The 15393-nt window shown below is 30.4% G+C and overlaps 3 protein-coding genes across 4 annotated transcripts; 1 reads left to right on the top strand and 2 right to left on the bottom strand.

Moving 5' to 3' along the window:
- Positions 1-5647, top strand: LOC149882139 (uncharacterized). Of its 2 annotated transcripts, none has more exons than XR_016445061.1 (2): positions 1-1462; positions 2273-5647. XR_016445061.1 is itself a non-coding variant. In XM_090066991.1 (2 exons), the coding sequence occupies exons 1-2, from the start codon at positions 2110-2112 to the stop codon at positions 2530-2532; spliced, it is 312 nt and encodes a 103-aa protein (XP_089923117.1). In that variant the 5' UTR covers positions 2030-2109; the 3' UTR covers positions 2533-5647. The 2 variants fall into 2 exon arrangements, 1 of the variants encoding a protein (XP_089923117.1); XM_090066991.1 differs by lacking the exon at positions 1-1462 and adding an exon at positions 2030-2161.
- A 128-nt stretch (positions 5648-5775) lies between these two features.
- On the bottom strand, positions 5776-12141 carry LOC145191092 (uncharacterized). The gene is made up of 2 exons (XM_090066990.1): positions 12030-12141; positions 5776-6637 (listed from the first exon to the last, which is right to left on the bottom strand). The coding sequence occupies exons 1-2, from the start codon at positions 12123-12125 to the stop codon at positions 5915-5917; spliced, it is 819 nt and encodes a 272-aa protein (XP_089923116.1). The 5' UTR covers positions 12126-12141; the 3' UTR covers positions 5776-5914.
- On the bottom strand, positions 6649-12019 carry LOC149882138 (uncharacterized). The gene has a single exon (XM_090066989.1). The coding sequence runs from the start codon at positions 9200-9202 to the stop codon at positions 7577-7579; it is 1626 nt and encodes a 541-aa protein (XP_089923115.1). The 5' UTR covers positions 9203-12019; the 3' UTR covers positions 6649-7576.
- Positions 12142-15393: the final 3252 nt, after the last annotated feature.

Here is a 15393-nt window from a genome sequence, read left to right as displayed (position 1 = left end):
ATAAAGTCCACTAATGCATTTTAAACAGTAATAACGTGTATTTATCATTCTTAAATTTCTTTTAATCAATAAAATTTATAATGATATATAATAACGTTCAATAAATACTAATTTAAGCAATAACTTACAGTAAAAAAATTAAAGAGAGACAATGTATGACGCCACGCTGTAAAGGGATAGAATGGGCAATTTTAAAACGCATTTTTCGTAGAATTGCCATTGTTTTTTCCCTTTCGCAATACGATATTCTAAAAGGCGACAAATAATGCTACTAGAAAAAATGGCACTAGCACAATTTTTTCAGGCAAATTTGGAATCTCATCCTTTTCCCCCTGGAGCCTTCAATTGTTTGTTTACCTTTTTATAAAAAGTCAATTTCAATTTTCTTCAAAATAACTTCTATTTAAATTAATTATTAGTAAATAAAGAAATGAATGCTTAAGCAGCACATGTATATATATACATAGCAGCCGAGAGAAATTTCGGGCCCCGGGAAGTTATTTTAAGGGGCCCTCATTATAATCAATTATATACCCAGGACCAAAAGAAACGTGCTCTGGTCATTGAAAATTAAAAGTGTAAGTTAATTAAATCTTTTAAAAGTCAAAACTATTTAAATCTTTTAAAAATTATTTTAAAAATTTATATATATATATATATATATATATATTGTGAGGAGGGAAGATGAGGAAAATTGTAAACATTGTCTTTAAGTTTTAACCGACTCAAACACGCTACATTCGAACGAGGAAAAGAGTAAGTCAACCAAAAAACACCAGGTGGACACACATGTCTAATAACATGAAAAATGAATAAGTCACACCATAAATGATTAAAACTGTTTCGCAAACACGAATTGTAACACAATGATATGATTTTAATTGGTAAAGTTCTAGAAAGTTCTGTAGCCACTCTGATATAAAGACTAATAAAAAGAAAACCAGTAAAACTTGTTTTAAAGAATACCATGACTCAGCAGTTGAAAATAAAGTACTGAACGAACTTGAAGAAAAAAAAAGAAATCTATTGTCTGGACGATGATTCAAAATAACACCTGCGGACAGATAGAAAAGGAGCGGTTGAGAAAATCTTTTGGAGATTTTATGGAGATTTTTTTGAGATTTTTATGTTTTCTTTTGGGAGAGATTTTTTTAGTAGATTTTCTTGAGACCTCTCTTTAGAGAGATGTTTTCGGAAAATTTTGATGAAATGTTTTAAAGAGAGTTTTAAAAAGGATTTTAAGAGAAAGAAAAGTTTTAAGAGATTTTAAGAGGATTTATGAGAAAAGGATTTAAAAGAATTTTAAGAGATTTTAAAAGAGGATTTATGAGAAAAGAATTTAAAAGAGTTTTAAGAAATTTTAAAAGAGGATTTATGAGAAAAGGATTTTTGAAGATTTTAAAGAAAATTTAATGAAAAGAGTTTATGGACAATTTAAAGAGGAACATATGAGAAGGATTTGGTAAGGAAATGTATTTGAGTAGTTTTCAATTTGCGTTATTATAAGTATTAATGTATTGTTATTTGTATGAGTTAATATTAAGAGAATATATATATTGATGAGAAATAATTGAGAATATTGATTAAGAAAAATAAGTAAGAGAAGAAATATCAGTCGTAAGTATTTTTACTTTTGCTTTCATTTTAAGTAAGGCAACATTATCATTATAATATTTTTATTATTGCTTTATTTGAGTAAACAATTTTTATTTAAAAAAGTCTGATGCTCCTATCGCGCTTTTACCACATCTGCGTTACACACTGATAGTCCTACCTCACATTCTATCACTCTCTATATTTGCGCTACCATTACACTTACATAGAACCAACCACCGCAGTCACATTTTATATCATCACATCAATAAAATAATATAATATAAAAATTAAAAAAAAATCCGCCGCCCTCACAATATATATATATATATATATATATATATATATATATATATATATATATATATATATATATATATATATATATATATATATATATATATATATATATATCATGTACCAATCTAAAAAAATCAATTTTACGTCACTTAGTTTAATAAAGATAAAAACTTGCTTTTAAACTATTTTATGTACTAATATTCTTCACTAAAAACAATGATTATAAAGAATCTTTTAATATTTCTTCTTTTTGATCTAAATCGAGGAGGTGGTTATGTTTCTTTAAAGTTTATGAAATCTTCATTAATCTTAACTTTTGGCATGCCTAACATTTGCTCTAGACTCTCTGTCTGATTTCTAAAACCTCATTTATGTTTAGATGAGTTTGCAAGTATTGGAAAACCTCTATCGATTAAAAATAGTGAAGGTTACGATATTAAAAAAGGACTAGAAGGAACATTTTTACCAAAACAAAGTGGTAAAAAAGTATTTACAGAAACGTTTGATTATGCTAGTGACAACGCGATTGACTTCGAACGACTGGAAGAACTGAATGCCATTGAATTGAACGATTTTTTTCAACCAGGAGATGATAAAATTATAAATCAACCTCCTGACAAAATCTTTTTCGGCATTTGATAAATAAATCAATGGATATCAGTATAAATTTATTTATCTTCTTGTCTTCTGCATATTTAAGTTAACTCGGATTTTGCATTTCTTTTTTATTATTATTATTTTTTTCTACAATTTGTCTCTTTGTCATCTATAATTTATTCTGTGATTTCTCATTTTACCGTTGCGTGTTGCGTTGTAAAATTTACAAATTACAAAATAAACTTTTAACATGTAACAACTCACATGATAAGCAATATGAAATGATTAAAAGTAAATTCACAATTCAATTAATTCGTAGCTTCAATTATTTTCCTCAAAAGTGACGTAAATCAAAAAAGTAGCTTAAAGTTTCCATTAAAAATTGCGAGAATCATCAATTAATTCATTACAATATTTATTGTAAATTACTAAAGACTGTGCAAGAGGAGGTTGATGTAACCAAATCACTTTTTTCCCAAGCTCAATACCAGAATTCAAAATATCAACCTTCTTACAGGTGTTGCAGCGGTTTATGTTTAAATTTGTGATTGAACTTTCTTTAAGTGATTCCACATGTATGGATAGGGGGAGTTAAGCCTTCATGTTGTATGGCTAGTCAACTACAGCAACTTATCGCAAAACAGAGATCAAGGCTACGTTATCCTCGATCAGTTCATCGAGATATTCTGCTATATTTCTACCAGTATGACGCATTGAGAGGAACTTACACCAAAGATCCAGCTTCTTTCCTTTAATTTATGATTGATGTAGTGCTTGATAGGCGTCATAAGACCACGATGTCGAACAATTTAATTTTAAGGCCACCTAACTTAGGGTAGTTCCGCATCCAAATATTCACCAACGAAACCTTTCATGCCTTAGTAAAGCAAAGCAGCTTGTCTCTAAAATAGAATAGAAAAATTGTTTTGAGGGACTTGAAACTAAAAGAATTGTTAGCCAGTGTCTTCAGTGCCGAATCCTGATCGGTATTTTTTCGTCAGTGACACATATTGACCATTATTTTTCGTTATTGACAAAGAATACGTTTCCTTATTGTCAATAATTGGATTGTTTTGGTTTAAACTTTACATAAATAACGATTGTTAATACTACTATTAAACTTACTTGGCATAGGTAGAAGAATGCCTCGCGTTGTATTTAGGGGACGTAACCCCCATTTATTTAGAAAAAGCAAATGTGTTGACAAGGTTGAAGGACAGATACTCATTCGCCAACCATTCCATTATTGCCATGTTTCTTATAAACTAATCAACTGAATGAACAGGTTGTTTGTGGTTCCAGAATGCTTCCTCTTCTTACCACGGTCTTTCTTCTGCTTAGATTTATTTTCATTCACTAGGGTGCTTCAGCTGAAAGTGGTATCTGATGCTTGAAGTAGTGCCCTTTGCCTTTCCATGAGTGGTTTGCTTACCCTCATACTCACATACTTTGCACTTGGTCTTGACCTGGTCATCTTTGTTGATCTTACCAAACCATCGCCAATATTGACATGTTGATGACACCAGTACAATTGTAAAATATTTGTTGAATTTGAAATTTAAAACAAATTTGGACTGAGTAAAAAATTTGCTACAGACCAGATTTAAGATTTGTAGGATTTTTTGTTACTTTTATTTTAATCGTTATTTATGATTCGTAAACGTAAATATTCGTCAGTTACCAAAATTTGACAATAAATCGATTAAAATACAACGAAAACTTTTTTTTAATTGCTAATATATTTTTAAAATTTAATCAAAACCCGCGCAAAGGGAATGCTGAATCTTATTTCATTTTAATTAAGCTTCTTTATAGTAATTCCAATTTGAGGAAAGGAATTAAATAAGCTATTGCATAATACTTGTATTATTTTACCGGTTGACGAACTGTCATATCGTTGAATGTTTCCGATTAATACGAACAAGAAACTAATTACTGGTTTTTAGATCTTATTCAATGCTTTAGAGTACACGCTGAATGTTGTCCTGTGACCTTCCCGAACGTGGCCTCCCAGCACGTTTTTTTTATAAAGAATTCGATTAATTTAACACGTTACTAGGCCGTGAATTTCTCCATAGTTAATTTCCAAAGATAATGGTTTATTAATTTAAAATTAAATTTTTAAAAAGAATTAACTGTAGAAAAATATTTAAATTTTAAATGGTGCAGCGACTCTTGGGCCACCTTGTACTTTAAAATGTTATCAAACTCAATAAAATAAATCAATAATAAAACTACGATAAATCAAAACTTACTAAATTCATTTCATTTTCTTTCACCGTAGCTAAGACTGTGAAAGCTGTGGGTGGTATGTTTAGCTCATCATTACTTCTTATAAAATACGGCATGAAGGACCTCGAAGCCCAAGACCATCCTATAGCACCAATTACAACCACAACGCCACAGAACATCGAAACCGTACGGCAATTCATCGACGATGATCTTCATATTTTTTTACATTAACTTGAAGCCCAATACCATCGTCGTCTACAATACTACCGAAAGAATAATTTACAATTACCTTTATCTTCAAAATTGCATCACGCTGTGTAATCCCATCAGCTTAAGACAGGTCAAAAAGCAAATCGTGCAGTCTTTTATCAGTAAAATTCGACCAAATTCATCAAAGGTGATAGAGACAAGTTGGCTGCAAGTAATCAAATTTATCATCTGTGGCTGTCGGAGAATCCCTGAGAACGTCCGTTAAAGCCGATTTAAGCCTAAATAAATTGTTACCGTCATGTTTAAATCAACAGGCCCCCTTCTGATCTATTGCCTGGGAAAAACCATGAGTGATCATACATACATCGAAGATTGCCTCAAGCCTATTTTTAGTACCACCGGAAGACAACGTTAGGCACCAAAAACATGAAAACCTTGCATAACAACGCAAAACCTAACGTTGCCTAAACAACGAGAGCATCGCAGTTATCGACCATCCACCGTACTTGGCGGACTTGGCACCTTATGATTTTTGGCTTGTTAGCAAAATCAAGCCTAACCTGACTGAAAAAAGATACTTTGACTAAAATAACGTACTTTGAAATTTTAAATAACAGTTTTTAATATCTCACTCCTTTGTTCATTTAATTCGTTCGATTATTACTTCTGGATACCTTTAAGTATATGGAAGAAAGAAATTGCATTAAATGCTTTTAGAAACGAACTTTTTTTCGTTGATAATATATTAATATAGAAATATGTTAACTTATAAGAATGAGTTGTACGTAATAATTTTTAATTTAAAAAAATTTCTAATATTCGCAAAAGAAAAAAATAAATAAATAAAATGAAAGTTAAACTTTTTGAAAAGAGTTACGTCCCCATTTTTAAATACAAATACAAACAAAATACCAAGTGTATGGCTTAATATCTCTGATTTTAACCCCGTTTGATGTTAAGTTAGTTCATCATGATGATCTATTTAGTAAGGTTGTGTATTTTGCCGCCTACTAGATCGATGTCGTGGAATCAGATCATCTCTCTGAGGACCATATCTTAGAGGTGTATTACCAAAACTGCTTGCTCTTCTTAATTGGTCTAAAGAATTATTTACTGATTGATAAAATATAGGACTGTGTTGATTACTTAATCCCCTTCTATCATGTCTTTCATATGGATCAAGTCTATATGACAAACTTTCGTCATATGATCTTGATAACATATCTGATCGATGATGATCTTCCATTCTTCTGTTATCTTCATGGTCATAAAACAATAAATCATTTTCTCTATCATACCTGCTACCATTGCTATTGCTGCGCATTTCTGGAGGACTATTTCTGTAATCACAATTATTTCTTTGATAATCGATATGTCTTTCCCGACCTAAATAGTAGTCTCTTCTTCCAGACTGGGGTGATCTATCATCCCCCATCCATGAGTTGCTTAAAGATTCATTTAGCGGAGGCTGACCGGGTCTATCTGGGGTTACTATAGGAGAGTGATCAGTATTATGTGATTTGATTGGAGTTTTACTGTCCTTATTTGGTTTACAAAAAATAGGACGGTTAAATAACTTCAAGGAATTGAATAGCTCACAGGAAAAAGCCACTGCACTAACATCACTATAAGTAACAAAAGCAAATGTGCGCTGTTTACCATTGGAACGATCCATCGGAATATGAACACTTTTTAGTGGTCCAGCCTAAATATTATAAAACTAAAAAATCTACATAACATGCAGTGGTTTGTATAATTTTAATGCTACATATAAGACAATTATTTACAATATTTTAAAACATTTCTTCAAGAAAGTTCTCTAGATTTTTTAAAAGTAATTTTTCTGTGAATTTGTTTAAAAGTAGTGAACAGAGAAAATGTCTTTAGAAGGTATTAGTCAATAGTTAACCCATTGAATCAAGATAAGTCTCAAATATGAAAGTGCAAACTTCCAAAAGTACAATATGAAATGTAAAAAATCTAAAGTAAAATTTTAAAAAATTCATAATTCTTCGTTAAAAAAAAAAAATTCATCCTTTTATGCATTTTGTTTCATGACCTGAGACCATACAGGTAAAAGGACCTCAGAATGCAGTGGGACCTCAGAATGTTAGGTTTGAATTAAACCAACATAGAACTCAATTTTTTTAATTAATTTCTAAAAGCGTTGAATAATCTGATTAAAGAAAATAATGTTAAGTCATAAACAAAAAAATATTACATAAAATCCTTACAAAAATAATCTAAATTACGAAAACGTTAAAAATAATCTAAAAGCAATATAGTTATTTTTTTAAAATAATGTTAAATATTTCAATCCCTTCTGAAAATAAGTTTGCAGAACCTTATCAGAAATGTTGCCTTAAGACTCCAAAAAACAGTGCTAAAAAGATGCGTGCGCAGAATAAGTCCAATTTTCTTAAATTCGCTTTTTTAAATACCTAGCATTTTGAGGTGTTGCACCTAACGTTTTGAGGTACCAAATCAAAAACTATATAACAAACTTAAGTTATTACTTTTTATCATTTTTTTTTTTTATAACATTAATCAACTTAAAAAAAATGTAATGAACAAAAAATATAAAAATAAGATCCAGGTAAACTTTAATTCACAAAGAGGCGAATAGATAACGCTAGGTTGTATTCTAGATAAAATCAGTTATAGGAATGAAGTTTTCAATGTTATCTTCATCAAACTCAAAGTGAAGGCATTTTTTGGGTCCTATTTCACAAAAGGGTTTGATCATATTCGGTTTTAAGCCTGTTTTACCTCGGCATGATGCTTTACTACATGTAGATTTCAAAACATTATGGCAACACGAGCATTCTCGAAGTTTATTTGCTGCGCAAACATTCTTTCCACATGTACACTCTTCCTTACATTTATAGAATGCCTCAATTTGTTGTTGTAGCTTGGATTTCCTTTCTTTATTTGCTTTCTCCTTTTTGGCTTTGTCTTCCTTGATTAAAGAAACCGTTTCCAATATTTTTTTCCCCTCCATTGAGCCGTGAACCTGGGTAACTCTAACATTTTCTTTTTTCAATTTAGGTGTTACTTTGGTTACAGGCAACAAGTTAGGTATTTCTTCCAGTGATATTGATTTATCAGATATTGTTTGAAAAGCTTCCATGGAACTTTTGTATTTATGTTTCCAATATCTTGCTGAGCCACAGCGAACATCTTTTGGAGATGAAACTGTTACTGCTGTTGATATATGATCTTTTTCGGTATTTTCATGAATACACAGCTCAGCTCGTAAAAACTTATCTTCCTGCATCCACTTAACACTAAGTCCTCCGCTTGAAATGCCAACTTTTTTACCTGCATTTATGATTGTTTGTTTTGATGCCCACGCTGGCCATAACTCTGCAAGTATATTCATAAAACTTTCTCTGTTGATTGTCATAAACGGAGAATAAAGTACAGATTTAGTACTTCTGTACTCAGAGTGCAATTTCTGATTGATTTGATCAAGGAGCTGGGTAACGCCAGTTGTATCAGGTGGAGTGATGAAAAGTCTAATATTTTTGCTTCTTAGGAATGTTAATACATCACTGTCAAATCTTGAAGAGTGACCATCTGATAGCACAACAACAGGCCGTTTTATATTGCTTTTTTCTAAAAATTGGTCAAACATTTGATATGCACTTAGAAGTGTACTGTGATCCTGACTTCCACTCTCATTTGTGGAGATTAAAAGATTTGGAATACATACAACTGCTTCTTTTGGAGCCATGTGGGCACTAATCCCTTTTCCCTTGAATATGATTTGGCACATTGCTATATCTCCTCCAAAGAAAACAAAAGGATGTATAGTTACGCATTCTCTATTTTCTCTTATCATCTTTTGACAACTTTCCCCTCTTCCAGCATACACTAAACCATGTGGAGTACCATCAACTCCATAGTTTACAAACTGGGGAGTTTCATCATGATTGTAAATTCTAGTGGTATCTATATATCCCTGCCATACACCTGTTTCTAATTGATTTGCATCAATGAAGATATTACATTCTATAAGTTCTTCAGCTAATTCGCTGAGGTGTTTACATGCCATTACTTTTGTGCAATTAAGGGCACGATTTATGGATACAGTTCCTTGTCTCTTTTTGGTTATGTACTTTTGGTATTTTGCATCCCAACGCTTCCAAAAAGACTTGCTAAGCTTCTTTGTTTGAAGTGCTCGTTGAGCATTGGGTGATAGCTTAGTGATCTGATGTCCACGAAGGTTTCTACAGGCTTGCTTTCTTACTTCCAAAACATTCAACATTATCCTTGTCAACTCCGACTTGTTCAAACCTTAGAGGCACCTAAATATATTATTGAAATAATAATACAAGAAAACTTAATAGTATAAGTTTAGTTTTCTTAACAAACAATATTAAAAAACCAGGATTTTATTACAGTTTATAAAAAAAATGTTTCATTTCTCAATTATGTGTAGACATTACCTATTCTTGTTTCTTATATAAGAGACTAACAACTCTTCTTCATCTTTTGTAAAAATTCAACAATATTCCTTCTCGTTTCCAGTTACAATGACACCATCAATTCGTTTATTAATTGTTCTAAGATCTTTAATTAGTGGAAATTTTCCTGAATTGATTGCGGCCCAACCACGTTTATTGTTGATTTGGCACCACTCAACTGCTTCCTCTAACTGCTTACTTTTCATCATTATGACATCTCTTAGAACATTGCATCTTGATTTGCATGTTGGTTTAATTCTAAAGGACTTTCCCATTTCTTATTTATTCTTTACTGAAAGGAATATCAAAACACACTTTTGTACTTGCACTTTACTTTAGTAAACGCACTTTAGTTTAATTAATTTATTTTTTCAAAAGCAAACAAAGAAAACACACTAAAGTGTGTTTCGAATCAGGTTTTGTGACGAAATTATAAGCAGAATATTCATTTCATAATGTCGAGAAGAAACTGAATGCAAACAACTTTTTTTTAATATGTTAATTAGCTTTCATTAACCAAGCGTTTTGAGGTCCCTTAACCTAGCATTGTGTAGTGGAATGCAAAAAGTATAAAAGATAAGTGAACGAAACATTTAAAAATATATTCAGCATTGAAAATAAATAATATATGCAGAAATTCATGATTAACTAAGTAATATTGGCAACATTACTACCTATTATTAAACCTGACATTCTGAGGTCCCTAACGAAAAAAGCATGTTCTAAATATTTATCTAAAGGCATATGAAAATTGTATTAAAAACTACTAAACTTTTTTGGCAATCTAGCAGGAGTATTTTTTCAACTCTCATAAGTAAAAACAAAGTATATGCTCAAATATTTGGGGCTTAGCTAAATCCTTAAAAACACTTAACATTTTGAGATCCCTTTACCTGTAGATCTTAAGAAGATTATTTATATCATGATAAAATATAATTACAATACAATAACTGTTAAACTTTAGTTTGACAACAATAGAAATCTTTTCAACAAATAGTAGTTTTAAACAGCCTTAAAAAGTGCTAAATTTCTTTAAGTTCTTTAGCGATTTGATTTTGTAGGTTTGTATGTAGATTTTATAGGTAGTGACCTGATTTTGTAGGTTTCATAACATGTGATAACTTTTGCATTTTAATTATTTAAACTTAAATACTTTGGAAATCATAAATTCTGCAGGCATCCATCCTGTCAAGTCTAAGATCCAAAAGACATAAAATTTTACAAGTAATTTATGAATGGATTAATGTTGGCAGAAAAATTTAACAAAAAAAATAGTTAGTAGCATATACTTTAGAAAATGGTGATCTTCTTTATGGAGCAGTGTTGAAATGTTTTATGATAGAAAAAGGGCTAAAAATATTGTAGTAAAGAAGTGATTTTTATTGTTGTACATACTTTAATATTCATTTAGAAAAGTTTTGCAAAGCTGAAAATATAATTTCTACCAAAGTGCTTAAAATTGTAATACAATATATTAATAATCATTACATCATTAAATCTATGCTTAACAATCCTTTTTAGGTGCTTTGGGTAATTTCCATGAGCTTAGCCAAAGCTTCAATCATTTCTTAAAAAAACAGAAAATAACTTGTAAAGATAAAACACTATTACTTAACAAATACAGAAAACTACAAAAAAAAAAATCTTTTTTAAACTAAAATCAGTATTACTTAACAGACTTTTGTGCAAAATGACAGTATAACTTGTAAAGTAAGACTGGTTATGTATGAAATCTACAATGAAAGTCCCAGATAAATCCACTTACTTTACTTTTAAGACTTCAGTGGAACAAACATTTTCTCATGTAAAAGATAACTTGCAATTAAATCATATAAAATAGCTGTATATAATAGTTGCATATAGAAGAAACATGATTAAAATACAGAAAACAAATTTGGATTATTTAATAGTTTATTTAATTTAAGAGCCTTTTATTATAAATTTCAAATCAACTATGCTTTCCCAATGTTTTTTTGTTTTGTCTTGTTTTTAACTTTATAATGTTATCTTTTTTTATCACACTGACATTATTTTTATACTATAAAACATTTAATTATTCTAATTTAGTTACTTTAAAGCCAAGTATTAAACAAAGCTATCAAGTATCTTATAGTAGCTAGTAGAATTCAACCAAATCAGTTGTTATTTGATCTCTTTTCAGACTAAAAAGTAAAGAGGATAAAATTTTTTTTTTTTAAATTACAAGATAGTCTTTTTGTGTCTTCTAAAAAACATCTCTTAAATCTTGTGTAATATAACCTATCATCCTCCTTTATGGGCAGTCCTTCTTTTGTAAGTTCTATCCTTCCTCATAAAGTGTAAGTTTAATTACAATTTAAAATGTAATAGATATGTCTATTGTGCATATACCATTTTAAAGTGTATTATTGCTGCAATCAATAAAATGTATATTTTATTTAAAATAATTTCTTTTTCAATTTATTTGTCCTCCTTTTCATTGAAAAAAGTTGGTCACCTTAATTTTGAGTGCAAATAGAAGTTATAGACAAAGGTTTTTTAATAAACTTAAAACTAAGAAACAAGTTTTGTTATTTTAGAAAAAAAATTTGATTGGATTTTGGTAAAAATTTATATAACTAATGTTTAGGAATGAAAAATGGTGCATACTTGTAAAAACAGTTCCCACAGCAGTTCTTCTGTGACACGACTTTCTATATTAGATACAAACACTGTGCACTCAGGATCTTGATAGTTCGGTGCCATTTATTATATACCTTTTAAAAAGTTATTTAATATATATATATATATATATATATATATATATATATATATATATATATATATATATATATATATATATATATATATATATATATATATATATATATATATATTTGATGTACTATAACGATAATGAAAACCCTCTTAATATGCCGTTTAGAATTGTTTATTTTGTTTAAAAAACTAATACAAGCATACTTTGAGAAAAATGCACCATTGATTACTAGCCTATTTAAACATGGATGTTTATACCCATATGTACATATTTATAATTATCTACACATATAAAGAATAAGATTGCAGTTTGATGGTAAACTCCATTATGAATATTTCAATTTTAGAATGTTACGCATTATCCGAATTAGTGAGAGTTTGTGATATAGAGTGAAATGAAAAAAAGTGAATAAAATTTTTTTTTATTTGTAATCGGCGTGAGTTTGTTACCAAAGTTGGAGAAAAAATTCGACGATATGAAAAATCGATACTAAAAGAAACGAAGTTTATAAGGTTCGAAGGATTTTTAATTTGTTCAGACTTGGGAAATCACCGTTAACTTCGTCGAAGTGGAAGCGAAGTTGAAAAATTTTTATATAACCAACTTCGGTCACCGAATTCGGCGTCGAACATCGAATAACTTCGACAGAACACCTTTAACCTTGTTAGAAATGCTGTTTTTAAAGATTGTTACCTTTTTTTTGTCAATTTACAAGATAAAACACAGTTTTCAAAATTTATTTTCACATTTATTTTTGTAATTACTTTTGTTTTCTATATTGAAATAACCAAGTAAAAGGAGTTGCATTCTGGGAACCGATCAGAATCTTCGCTTAGTTGCTATCGAGCAGTGTTGCTAAACGGTCGTGCTACAATTTGTCAAATCTCAAAAGTATTTTATTTTTGGTCAAGTCACTCTTGTAGTTTTGAAAGTTCGACTTACCTGTCCAGATGTCTCAGCCTAGTTTAACATCAATGTTAACGTCCAAGTAGTGTCAGACTTCTGGATCAGTTCAGGGCATCGGAGGCGGCTCTGGTCAGCAGTCTGGTATAGTGTCAACACCAAGTGATAAAAAAAGGACTTTGCCTGAGGGTGAAGTTGCAAGACCTACCAGGAAGTATCAAACTTCATTCAACTTCGTCAACTTCGATTTCATTTCATATAATGAAAGTATTTCTTCTAATAGCTAATCGTTTTGATTCAGGTGAATGATGAAAAGACCCCTTCCTCGCAGAAGCACCGCTTCTTGATGTCCCCGTAGATGCCGGCGCGCAGATGGGCTGTGGACTATGAACCTTTTTTTGTCATTTTATGTTTTAAAAAATGATTTTTTTTCATTAGATTAAAAACATCTTAGTCATAAAGTTTAGTTAAACAGTAGATTTACGAAGTTATCTAATAACCTGCGAAGTGTTAACTGAGATTGGGTGATGGCAATTAAAACATTATGGTAGAAGCGTTAAATTAAAGGTAATTATTATTATAATAACGGTTATAATCTTAATTGAACGGTGGTCTGACGAAGGTAGGCGAAGTTCTTCGCTTCGTTTTGGTAAAATTCGGGTATTTTTGGACTTCGAAGTCGAGGTTGCGTGGACGGCCTTTGGTCAAATCACGAAATAAAAATATTATATTGTCCTAAATCCGAAGTCGAAGCCAATGATATATATCATCTAGATATCTTTTTCAGTGTCATTCAAGCGGCTTTTTAGAATTACTAAGAATGTCAATCCTGGCGACCGTTCTGTACTTGTTGTTCTGATATGCACTGGTGTTTAAATGGTTTTAGTCAATTAGGTAATTTCGATTTTACGTTCAGAATCTATCCAAATATTTATGCTAATTTTATTTTAAAATTAGTTTTGTTCGTATTTATAGTTACTTCGTTAATTTTGCTTACTTTTTTTCATGTTTTTTGTATGAAAACAAAAATAATAATGTATTGACAAACTCTACAAGGAAGCTTTGCGGAAGGCCGATATGTACTTCAGAAAGTGAAGACAACCGATCTTTGTCATAAGCAAAAGAAATAGAAGACTTCCAGCAACAATGATAAAAGAATCAAACAAGACGAACTCCAGTATCTAGTAATACGGTTAAAAATCGACTGCGTAGTGCAAGTCTAAATGGTTAAATAGCTTGTCGGAAACCGAACAAAGTAAAACGAAGAAGACGAACATAGTAAAACATTTTCAATAAGCCAAAGAACGTCAATACTAAACATTACATCAATGGAACAGAGTGTTCAGATGAGTCGAACCTTGAATTAATTGGTACTGAAAATAGTCAATATGTTCGAAAAAAGGTCTGGAAGCGTGTGAATATTTACTTAAATTTTACGGTGAAACATGGTGGAGGTCATGTGACGATTTGGGGTGGTTTTGGAGAAGAAAAGTTTAATAATTTGGTAAAAATGATACCAACGATTGGCAAAAATTCACATCAGAGTAATTTAATTCATCTCGCAATGCCATCTGGTATTAGAGATATTAGTCAAGGATTTAATTTCCATCGAGACAACAACAAGCAGATAACAAACTCTAAACACGAATCTAAACTGCTTCTAAATTATTTAAAAACTAAATTTATTTAAAAACTAAATCAACCCAGAAATCCCTCATAATCACCAGATCAATCACCATATCAATCCTTTTGAGAAAAAATTCACAAAGTTTCTGAAAGGAAGATACCGGAAAAAATTTAAACTGTGAAACGATGGAAAAGTTACTGTCTAGAATGCTAAATTTACGTAAGCCTGTCATATGTGCTAAAGGAGGTCATGATTATGAAAGCAAAAATTGAGTTAATTTTTTAGATGAAATTTTAAATTTTTGCGCGCTAGTATACGTTATTAGAGATTTTTGAGTACTGAATTACAAGAGATCTCTTAAATGGTTTCGAATTCAGTTTGTGAAATTAAACAAGCAGATGGTGATACTTGAAAGAACGTGTAAGCTTTAACAATCTAGAGACTATACCTCAACTAAACGCCCGTATTTAACAAAATATTTAAGCTATAATGTAAAGAACCCTGCGTAAAGTCATAAAAAATATCTCAGAGAGGGCACGATTACATAGCTGCGAATAGACTCCACTAACGCGGTTTTACTTTTCATGTTTAAATCAAAAAAGTTCCTCATTAAATAAGTGTAATTTAGATTTGAGTAATATTTAACTTAACATTCAATAAGTTTAATTTTACTCAAATCATTTCTTTTGCCAAGCTCTGAATTATACTGATTTCCAAATCGTTTG

This window comes from Hydra viridissima, unplaced genomic scaffold (assembly GCF_058129835.1).
Source record: "Hydra viridissima isolate aposymbiotic clone 2 unplaced genomic scaffold, HvirCarnegie_v1 scaffold_11, whole genome shotgun sequence".
NCBI lineage: Eukaryota > Metazoa > Cnidaria > Hydrozoa > Anthoathecata > Hydridae > Hydra > Hydra viridissima.
Note: the sequence above shows the minus strand (reverse complement) of the source record. Positions and strands in the feature narration are given on the sequence as shown.